Source organism: Mytilus galloprovincialis, chromosome 7, assembly GCF_965363235.1.
Source record: "Mytilus galloprovincialis chromosome 7, xbMytGall1.hap1.1, whole genome shotgun sequence".
In the NCBI taxonomy this organism is placed as follows: domain Eukaryota; kingdom Metazoa; phylum Mollusca; class Bivalvia; order Mytilida; family Mytilidae; genus Mytilus; species Mytilus galloprovincialis.
In genome coordinates this window covers 27,227,655-27,239,424 of record NC_134844.1, presented here as the reverse complement: position 1 = coordinate 27,239,424, position 11,770 = coordinate 27,227,655, and the positions used below count along the sequence as shown (strand labels likewise).

General features: G+C 34.6%; 1 protein-coding gene across 1 annotated transcript in view; it reads left to right on the top strand.

Moving 5' to 3' along the window:
- Nucleotides 1-1,182: 1,182 nt before the first annotated feature.
- The window catches only part of LOC143081609 (thiamine transporter 1-like), a 44,541-nt gene continuing 33,953 nt past the window's right edge, over nt 1,183-11,770 (top strand). The window contains exons 1-2 of the mRNA XM_076257392.1: nt 1,183-1,255; nt 3,668-3,906. Coding sequence (XP_076113507.1) covers nt 3,672-3,906 — 235 coding nt within the window. The 5' untranslated portion in view covers nt 1,183-1,255; nt 3,668-3,671. The remainder of the gene's footprint in view (nt 1,256-3,667; nt 3,907-11,770) is intronic.

Sequence of the window (11,770 nt, the reverse complement as noted above, 5' to 3'; positions counted from 1 at the left end):
GTGATAGGTATATTAAAGACTGTTTTACAAAAGGATGGAACTGTTTTACTTTCAAAGTCGTATTATAGTGATATCTGTCATGTACGGATTGCGACTCTCACCGGTTAATTTCTTTTTTCTAACGTGCTTTTTAAACTTCCTGTTTAAACATACACAAGTTTCTAAATTGTTTTAAAGTGAATTAAACTTATTTTAACAATCATGCAGCGTTCTAGAATCATTTACAAACAGTTTCAGCGTCTGTTTGATGATGTAAAACAGGTTTTCCAAGAAAATACCGAAAACGATCGTACAGGATTTGAAATCACCGGATTTTCATTAGACCTTTTCTAACAGTAACAAAAAGTTTTTTTACCTAGAATTTCGTGGGGAGAAGGGGGTTCGGACTATACACCAGTGCGAAATATACAAGCCTTTCTACGGTATTTATTTGAACAGCCAGTAGTCAATTGATACTGTAGATCATTCAGGTAGTCTTGACCTATTCATTTGTAATTAAAAATAAACAGCCAGTTGTCATCTTCACTTCACACACACACATATACGAATATCAATTATATGCTTGCGAGAAATGTTGCAATGTTAAACTAATAACGGTATGTGAAAATCAAGACTTACATAAAAAATATCCCAATATTAGAGACAGTGGCGTCATTTTTCCTCAGTGCTTATTAAGAAAACATCATTTTGGTAGAAAACTTCAGAAAATATGAAGTCACACAAAAATACGGATTTTGTGTTATAAAAATTTGCTGTTACAAAATTTTTGAAATTTTTGAAAATTCAGGAATGAATCTCCCTTTTTTTGTCCTTTTTAGTTTATAGCTCTTCATCTTTTTAAAAGGATTTGAATTTTAAAATATTTCGACCTCGACTATCACTTAAGAACATCGATTGTCGAAATGCGCATTTTGGTGCAGAACAAATGGTACCGTTTTTGTTATCACACTATCATAATTTTAAAATTTGTCTAGAAGAAGATAGAAAACTGTTGAATATCTAGCCAAGGATGATTGACGTATTAATTTTCAGGTACCAAGTGCACAAGTCTTTCATCTTTTTGTTACTTATTGGTATACAAAAATTCAGTCTTTGATGACTTTTAAGAAATGAAATATACATGTCTATGTTATTTGATACAAGAAATTTTGTAACTGATAATGTATTCGCCTCTGTTATTACATAAGTTAGTATCAACTATAGGGATAGAAGTATTGACATTATATTGTCGTTATGTACCCGTTGATATCAAGAGGTATGTTTATAGTATTATCAACTGCTTGTTTTACTTATAGGTTTCTTTTAAATGTTTATGTAGAATGTGTCCATAGTTAACTTTTTTTATTATTCGATGGGTTATTTAAGCAAAATAGTAAAACATTGCGATATTTTGTTATCTTCGGGACCATAATTGTCTGCTGTATGATAATTTACAAAATTGTAATTCAATAAGATGACCGACCTTAATAAAATAACATATTTAAAATCCCTTCAGCTGACATATTACAATAACGGACTTTCCGTTTTGAATTATTGATTCTTAGACGAACATTAAAATGTTGCTTGGTTACTATCATTAATTGCTCATCGTTCGTGTTGTTTATTCTTTAGTTTTTTATGTTGTGTCATGTGTGCTGTTTTTGTTTGTCTTTTTCATTTTTAGCCATGGCGTTGTCAGTTTGTTTTAGATTTATGAGTTTGACTGTCCCTTTGGTATCTTTCGTCTCTCTTTTACTATATGTACTTATAAAGTTATATTATAAGAATGATGTATCCATCGGATCGCCATCAATGATGGTGATTCATGGCTGTGTACATTATGTATATACAACTCGTCTAAACATCAACCCAACAATGTTAGATCTGTATATTTGCTTTCGCAAATTTTTTGTTCTTCCCTCGCCGGGATTCGAACCCATGCTACTGTGATATCGTGTCACCAAATCGCCTGCACTGCAGCCGTCCCGCTAGACCACACGACCACCTGGGCTCTACAATAAGCGATCCGATGGATACATCTGTTGTAGAGTTGTCACTGACTCAGACGTACTTATGAATATAATTATTTTCTGTGACTGTATCTTGCATTAATTTGTAGGATCCTTTACTATAGATAGTTGAGCTGATCTGTAACAATAACATCTCCATGCCTTATATATCATGTACTGTAGTACGCCGCTTGATTAAAACTGACGAGGAAAGGTAACACACGGCCACTGAAAGCTTTATTTTTGTAGATCCCAGGTGGTCGTGTGGTCTAGCGGGACGGCTGCAGTGCAGGCGATTTGGTGTCACGATATCACAGTAGCATGGGTTCGAATCCCGGCGAGGGAAGAACAAAAAATTTGCGAAAGCAAATTTACAGATCTAACATTTTTGGGTTGATGTTTAGACGAGTTGATATATATGTGTGTATTGCAAACTTATTTCGCCACTTCTCTTAATAAACGAGTGCCATAATTTTGGATTTGCAAATTTATTATTGCTATTCTGTGAACAGTGATTATTCATCTTTGTCTTTTAGTGTGTGATAAGTCGTCTCATTGTCTGCTCATATATAATTTCATTCTCACTGTGATTAACAAAAGTTTCAATAGTATGGCAGCCATTTATAAACTAAAATTTATCAATATATAAATAAGCTCACTGTGCGGTATGGGCTTTGCTCATTGTTGAAGGCCGTACGGTGACCTATAGTTGTTAATGTCTGTGTCATTTTGGTCTTTTGTGGATATGTGTCTCATTGGCAATCATACCACATCTTCTTTTTTATATGAGCTGTGATATGATTGCAAATGAGACAATAGTCCACCAACGTTCACATTAAGTGAATGTACGCAATTAGAAGCAACCGTTCTGCCTTCAACAATGAGAAAATACTATACCGAATAGTCGGGGAAAAAAAGGAACAAACAAGAAAGTGGCCTTGTTCATAATAAAGCAATTTACGAAAAACAAATATGAGAGACATGAACCAACGATAAACGTTTCATTACATGCTGCTGACTTTGGACAGGCGCATAAAGAATGTGTAGGAGTTAAAGATATTTGTGAGCTCTAAAACCCTCCTCTAATCTGAGACAGTGGTGTTACACTGCAACATAAGAATAAACTATAAATATAAAAATCAGTTGAAAAGGACTCAACTCATCAGATCTTTTTATATTCATCCAAAAAAATCCGTGAAAAAGACTGAAAAATAAAGTTGGTGTCAAGTTACTCACACATACTCTATACGAGGCATTTCAAAATATGTAATTATAGGTAAGTTATTTTCTATTGTTGAAGGCCAAACGATTGCCTATAATTCCTTATATTCACTTCATAGGAAATATGACAGTTCTTGTCTGTTCGTTTGATGTGTTTAAGCTTTTGATTTTCTTAAACTGTTATACGTTTATAAAGTATTCGAAAATTTATAAAGAACCGATATAAATAAACTCATCATAAACCAAGCCAGGAATATGGCAGTTGTTATCAAATAGTTCGTTTCTATGCATGTTGACGTTTGTTTTTTGTTCCATTTCAGTGTTCATGTTGTTCGTTTGTTTTCCACTTATAGTTGATGTGCTTCCCTTGGTTTTAGTTTGTAAACCGGATTTGTTTTCTCTCAATCGATTGATGACTTTTGAACAGGATATACTTCTGGTTTTTTTTTATTGAACAGATTAATGATGCATTGGAAGGTACTGACTTTTTTGGTATGCCTCTACGGCTTTTTAAAAGAATACAGACCATCTGAGGCTTATTTGTCGGCATATCTTACCGGACCATGGAAAAATCTGACAGTTGAAGAAGTTGATAATGAAATATATCCTATATGGACCTATGCATACCTACTGTGGCTTGTACCTGTATTTCTCCTGACTGACTATTTTCTCTATCAGCCGATGTTGGTCCTTGAAGGTATGTTACATTATTTTTTTTTATATAAAACAAGCGTGGACACAGATGAGTGTGGATAGTATGTTTGGATGTTTGACAGTGTCTTATGACAAAAGGGAGTTCTATGTTTTCCTATATGGTGTAATTATACTGTGTTGCACAATGACAACCAACCTGAGCATTAGGAGTATTGTTTATTGAATATTTATTTTTATGTCCAATACGGGCAGAGACAGTAATTACATTAGTTGCCAAATGATTATGATAGAATATGTTCCGCATCTTTGATTTTGGATACATTTTGTAGATAGGAGTGCAACACATAATAGGTTAATTTTTTTCATGTGTTTTCTTTCTAAATTGGAGATGATATATAGATTTGATAACATGATATAAGAAGCCTGTAATTCAATGGTTGTCGTTTGTTTGTGTGTTACATATTCACTTTTCGTTTATTTTTTGTACATAAATAAGGCCGTTAGTTTTCTCGTTTGAATTGTTTAACATTGTCATTTCGGAGCCTTTTATAGCTGATAATGGGGTATTGGCTTTGCTCATTGTTGATGGCCATATGGTGACCTGTAGTTGTTAGTTTCTGTGTCATTTTGGTCTCTTGTGGAGAATTGTCTCATTGGCAATCATACCACATCTTTTTTTATATGTATTTGCTTACTATTTGTATGGTTCTATTTATATTATTTTGTGGTAGATCATCAGTATCATTAGTAAAATGTTTTGTTAAAATGTTCCTCGGATTAGAATACATTTTTTGGTTTTTAGTAGTGACAATGTCTGACATGATGCTTGGGGCTAGATGATCTAGGAAGTAAACCTTTGTGTTGATTTTTATCAATTCTTTGATAATATCTCCTCCAAATCCGGTCGAGGCAAAGAAATTTTTTGACCAATATGACAATGATTTCACAAAAAGAACCTTTGTGAGCATGCTTCAAAGACTCATAACTGCTCCAAAGGTAATCTAATAGAATTTCAAGCATGTCAAGTGGATATTATCAACAGCTACATGTACTTAATTAGTCTTAATATGTCTTAATATCTACAAAGTAATAGTATTCAAAAGGTTAATATGCAAAATTCTTCTCCTTTCATTTTTTTTTTTTTTTGGTTTTATGGATACAAATATAAGTGATACATATATCAGTACAGTATTTGTTGTGGTATGAAAGTGTAGTAATTAATATTTATTGTAACAATGTTAATTCACACAAATTAAGAAATAAACAAATGAATGAAAAATGTTGAACATGTACAATGAAGTATAGTTTTAGAAATCGATTAGGCCAGATAGGCCTTATAATTTTTTTAAAACATTAAATTGAAGGACCATTTACACTCAGGACCGAGTCATCAGTAGGCAGAACAAATGTATTAAAACAACCTAGCATCATATTGCTAGTAGCGGGAGTAGCATTGTCGGGTAAATTTGGTCCTTTTTTTTTAAATTTGGTCAATGGACATACATTTGTATAATGTTTGGTTCAAGTCGAAATAGAACGCTTTTATCTCCCTATTACTTACATTGTACATAGAGGTAATACTTTTTTGACAAATCCTTGTACATGAGAGTTGTCTGTCAAATCTTTATTTCACAAAGAATGAATTGCATAACAGTGAACTGAGCTCAAAGCAAAGTACTTTAATAATACACTTAGCTAGACAAAGAGCTAAATCCAGTAATATACTTTGTACTACAGGTCCTTCATGAACATCCATCGACCAAAACCATATCTCAATAACATGCCATACTACATGGTTGGATAAGAAATCCTGAAAAAGACATTATTTTTTTATCGTATTTTAAGTACCGGTATATATGCACATGTAAAATATATGCACATGTAAAATCTTTCTTGTGGTATAATCATTCAGTATCTAGCAACTATCAATTTGCTTCATGCACAAATTGATATAGGTTGAGTGCCCCTCTGTTGGAAATAAGAACACACCTCCACCTAATTTTAGTAAACTAATAAAACAAACATTCAAAACTATCAAATGTTATCCAAGACTTGTCAGTGTCTATTTACCATTACCACTGAATCAGTGATATATGTACACATAATTATATACATGTAAGACTAAAATTTTAAAGTACATATATAACACATGTATAAGACTAAAACTGACATTCAGTCTTTACTGAAAACTTTATTCCCCAAGTTCTTTTCAAATCTGACTTCACGATAAAATAAGATTCCATATCTACATGTACAACCAATGAAAATCAAATATCCCTCTATTTAATAGACTAGCACTGAAATCCCAGTTTCTAAAACGTTAGCTAGGTGGAACCTAAAACTAAAAAAATTTAAACAATATATATTAAATATTTCAAATGCATGTACATGTAATAATATAATTTCTCCAAAATTCGCTATATTTTTATTTTTTTTTTGGTCTTCTGTTCGAGACTGTATATTGACCTCTAGATGTCTTTAAATAATATTCAGTTTGGTGTTGATTGCTTTTTGATTGTTGTACATATTACAACCAGAAGCTCAGCAGGGTGCAGCTTTATACGACTGCAGAGGTCTAACCCGGGACAGTTGGGGAACCCCAAGAATGCAATTTTTGAAGAAATCTAATAAAGTTCTGTTTAAACCCTTTAGACCTAAATGGCCAATTTACAAAAAAAAAATAAATGTCAAGACTCTAAATACACGGTTAGATTCAGCATGTCAAGGAACTCCAATAATTCAATTTTTGATGAAATCAAACAAAGTTTAATTTTGAACCCTCTATTTCCTAAACTGTTGGGACCAAAACTCCCAAAATCAATCCCAACCTTACTTTTGAGGTTATTAACCTTGTGTTTAATTCTCATTTGATTTCTATTCACTTATAGTAAAGTTATTGTGCAAAACCAAGAAAAATGCTTATTTGGGCCCTTTTAGTTTTACTGCCCTTAATTCCTTAACTATTCGGACACAAACTCCAAAAATCAATCCTAACCTTCCTATTGTGGTCATTAACCTTGTGTTAAAATTTCATTGATTTCTATTGACTTATACTTATTGTGCGAAAACCAAGAAAAATGCTTATTCAGGCCCTTTTTTGACCCGTAATTCCTAAACTATTGAGACCCAGCCCCCAAAATCAATCCCAACCTTCCTTTAGTGGTATTGAACATTCTGTTTAAAATTTATAAAAATCCATTCACTAAAACTAAAGTTATTGTCTGGAAACATCATGTGTCTTCAGACGAAGAGACGACGACAACATCATACCATTATACGACGCAATTTTTTTTTTTTGCTGTAGTATAAAAATTGTCACTTGACCAACAGAAAAAGCTTGCATTTTGTGTATGTCCAATGCATTATTGGAACTGATTTAAGCAAATGACCCTTAGATTCAAGTCACCTAATATCACTTACTATTGTCGGCTGACCAGATAATCTGTCCCACTTTAACTATTGATGTCATACAACAATCCCGTTTCTATTGTGGCATCAGTTATTTTGTATTGTGAAGTCAAAATTTTACAGGAACCTGGGTGATGTCCCGTCATGGCAGACAAATAGCAATATGATGTTTAGGAAAACATGATCTAAAACCTCCTCCATATAAGACACAAATACATGGAAACCGAATCAAAATCACAACAGCTGTTACTGTAAATGGACTAAAGAGTATATATGACTTTTAAACAAATGTAGAGGAAAATGACGGAGAAGGGGCCAAATAGAGTTCAAGGGGAGCAAATTAGGGGATTTTAAAGTTGGTCATCTTTTTAGCCGCAAGTTAAATGTGAGGGGACAGGACCTTTTTCGGGACGTCTGGATTGGGTGTTTTTAAGTTCGGGATTTCGGGATTGACAATTTCGGGGTTAGGGATCGCTTTCTTCAAATTTCGGGATGTCAGGTTTTGATATTTTTTTAAATTCGCGACCTCAAGATTTCATGTTTTTAAGCCGGAGATTTCGGGATCAGGACCCCTCCGACCCACCCTCTTAAATAATCACTTATTTAGACTTACCTTCTAATTCTATATAAAAAATCACAACTCAGAACAGGAACAATATGACACTATGTCTAATTTACATTTAGTTCATCAAATAGATTAGATTTTCAATTTTGACACGAATAGGTCGGGTTGACATTTCTGTCATCAGGGATAATATTCAGATAAATGGGATCAAACTGACCATCAAAAATGTCTAGAGAAGCACATCTCCAGAACCTTAACATTAAAGCCATACTTACCAAAATTACTCTATATTATTAAACTCTATGTAAATGAAATTTCACAATGATTACGATACATAATTTTGATGATGGCAATGATCAATGCTGGATAAATTGGCGCTAAAAATATTCTTACTCCTATTGCTTTACGTAATAAAATTTGTATGGAAATGAATTTGACTAAAGTTCAGCATAAAAAAAGCGTTAATATGCAGATGCATGACAATATATTTCTGATAAAGTGTATATATATTTCTGTAAACGAAGTTGCCTGTATACTTTACTAAAGATTACATTGGAGCGCAAGGAGATCTCTATTTGTGAATCGGTTTATTAACCCCTTTGAACCCAGGGTCCAAGTTCAAGATTTAACATAAAAACGGAAATTGTTTGCTTTGCGTTTATATCATTGAGGCCATCTATTTTTAATGCAGGGTTTCACATATTTAAATCGGAAATATAGAAAAATGGAATGTTGTTAGCAGAATTAAAAACAGAAAATGATGGACACTTGATTATTTTCAGCAATACATAAATTGGATTGAGGGCTGTGTATTCACATTATTTGTAGAGCTCTCCTTATTCCTGTGAAGCGTGTGCTTTACATCGAGGCTTGCTATGCTTTACTTCGACGCCACAGTACTTCAACCAATCAGGGAATGTTTATTTGGGGCATTCGACCTATTTTAACTCAGATTTTGGCACATTTTAATCGAAACTATAGAAAAATGGAATATTCTTAGTACATATAAAATAGAAAATGATGAATACTTTTATCTAAAGATGAATTGGATGGGGGTTCTGTGTATTCACACTATTTGTACAACTCTTTTGACTGATGCCATATTTTGGAATTTCCGTGACCTAAATACCAGGCTCAAGCTAGCAGCCACTCGCTAGCAGCCACTTCGCTAGCAGCCAGTTTTCAGATATGTCTATAAACCCAAAAGTAACATAAGATTCAAACGTACTTTAAATGTTTTTATTAATCATATAATCACAAAATAATCTGTTTTTATATATGAGTGAGCAGCCGAAGACACTATTTAATGTTTTTTTCCTTCAAATTAACATGTAATTTCCTGTTCATTACTTTATTCGCTTTTAATATACTAAACAGCGTAAGTGCGCGCAATTTTAAATAGTGTATGAAGAATAATAAATAGCTATGCACTTATTTAAATGCTGGCAAAATTGTTGCTACATGACATCGACTTTTCCATAAGAAATCCATTTTGTGATACTGTAAGAAATAGCTTTCCATAGTCTCGGTATCATGTCAAGTAGTTCCCAAAAAGTATCAATAGTTTTGCATTACAAGAATAGAAAATTGCACTCGTGCTGTGCTATTTATTTTGTCAAACAAATTTGTTTTGACAAAAGATTCCACTTCTGAACAAGCAGAATGCGCTCACGTTTGATTATACGAAAGGTTTATTTGTTGTACTTAATGTATGGTGTGCACGGAAAATATAAATTAGCAATTTATAAAAGAAACCTGCATTTGGACCTATGGTGAAATTTCCCAACCTGGGCCATTTGGCCCATAGGACCTTAGACCATTATCTATCATTTGCACCTAGTGGGTAAAAAAATATTGCCATAGGGAATTTTTGAGACTTTTGAAAATTTGGGGTAGGCATGTTTGACCCTCAAGACCCAAGTTCGGACCTATGGTGAAGACAAACTATGAGTTGTCCCACCTGGACCTTTTGGCCCATTGGACCCTAGCCCATTTCCTACCATTTCCACCTAGTGGCTAGAAAAGTATTGCCGTAGGGAATTTTTGACAGACTTTTGAAAATTTGGGGTAGGCATGTTTGACCCTTAAGACCCAAGTTCGGACCTATGGTGAAGACAAACGATGTGTTGTCCTACCTGGACCTTTTGGCTCATTGGACCCTAGTCCATTACCTACCATTTCCACCTAGTGGCTAAAAAAGTATTGCCGTAGGGATTTTTTTACACCATTTTAAATATTTGGATAAGGCATTTTTTTTAAATCTAACTTTGAACCCATGGTGAGGACAAACAATGAGTTGTCCCACCTGGACCTTTTGACAAAGTGGACCTTAGACCATTACCTATCATTTGCACCTAGTGGGTAAAAAAGTATTGCCGTAGGGAATTTTTGACAGACTTTTGAAAATTTGGGGAAGGCATGTTTGACCCGTAAGACCCAAGTTAAGACCTATGGTGAAGACAAACTATGAGTTGTCCCACCTGGACCTTTTGGCCCATTGGACCCTAGCCCATTACCTACCATTTCCACCTAGTGCCTAAAATAGTATTGCCGTAGGGAATTTTTTACACCCTTTTAAAAATTGGGATAAGGCATTTTTTTTTTAAATCTAACTTTGGACCCATGGTGAGGACAAACAATGAGTTGTCCCACCTAGACCTTTTGACCCAGTGGACCTTAGACCATTACCTATCATTTGCACCTAGTGGGTAAAAAAGTATTGCCGTAGGGAATTTTTGACAGACTTTTGAAAATTTGGGGAAGGCATGTTTGACCCGTAAGACCCAAGTTAAGACCTATGGTGAAGACAAACTATGAGTTGTCCCACCTGGACCTTTTGGCCCATTGAACCCTAGCCCATTACCTACCATTTACACCTAGTGCCTAAAATAGTATTGCCGTAGGGAATTTTTTAAACCCTTTTAAAAATTGGGATAAGGCATTTTTTTTAAAATCTAACTTTGGACCCATGGTGAGGACAAACAATGAGTTGTCCCACCTAGACCTTTTGACCCAGTGGACCTTAGACCATTACCTATCATTTGCACCTAGTGGGTAAAAAAGTATTGCCGTAGGGAATTTTTGACAGACTTTTGAAAATTTGGGGTAGGCTTGTTTGACCCTTAAGACCAAAGTTCGGACCTATGGTGAAGACAAACTATGAGTTGTCCCACCTGGACCTTTTGGCCCATTGGACCCTAGCCCATTTCCTACCATTTCCACCTAGTGGCTAAAAAAGTATTGACGTAGGGAATTTTTGACAGACTTTTGAAAATTTGGGGTAGGCATGTTTGACCCTTAAGACCCAAGTTAAGACCTATGGTGAAGACAAACTATGAGTTGTCCCACCTGGACCTTTTGGCCCATTGGACCCTAGCCCATTACCTACCATTTCCACCTAGTGCCTAAAATAGTATTGCCGTAGGGAATTTTTTACACCCTTTTAAAAATTGGGATAAGGCATTTTTTTTTAAATTTAACTTTGGACCCATGGTGAGGACAAACAATGAGTTGTCCCACCTAGACCTTTTGACCCAGTGGACCTTAGACCATTATCTATCATTTGCACCTAGTGGGTAAAAAAATATTGCCATAGGGAATTTTTGAGACTTTTGAAAATTTGGGGTAGGCATGTTTGACCCTCAAGACCCAAGTTCGGACCTATGGTGAAGACAAACTATGAGTTGTCCCACCTGGACCTTTTGGCCCATTGGACCCTAGCCCATTTCCTACCATTTCCACCTAGTGGCTAGAAAAGTATTGCCGTAGGGAATTTTTGACAGACTTTTGAAAATTTGGGGTAGGCATGTTTGACCCTTAAGACCCAAGTTCGGACCTATGGTGAAGACAAACGATGTGTTGTCCTACCTGGACCTTTTGGCTCATTGGACCCTAGTCCATTACCTACCATTTCCACCTAGTGGCTAAAAAAGTA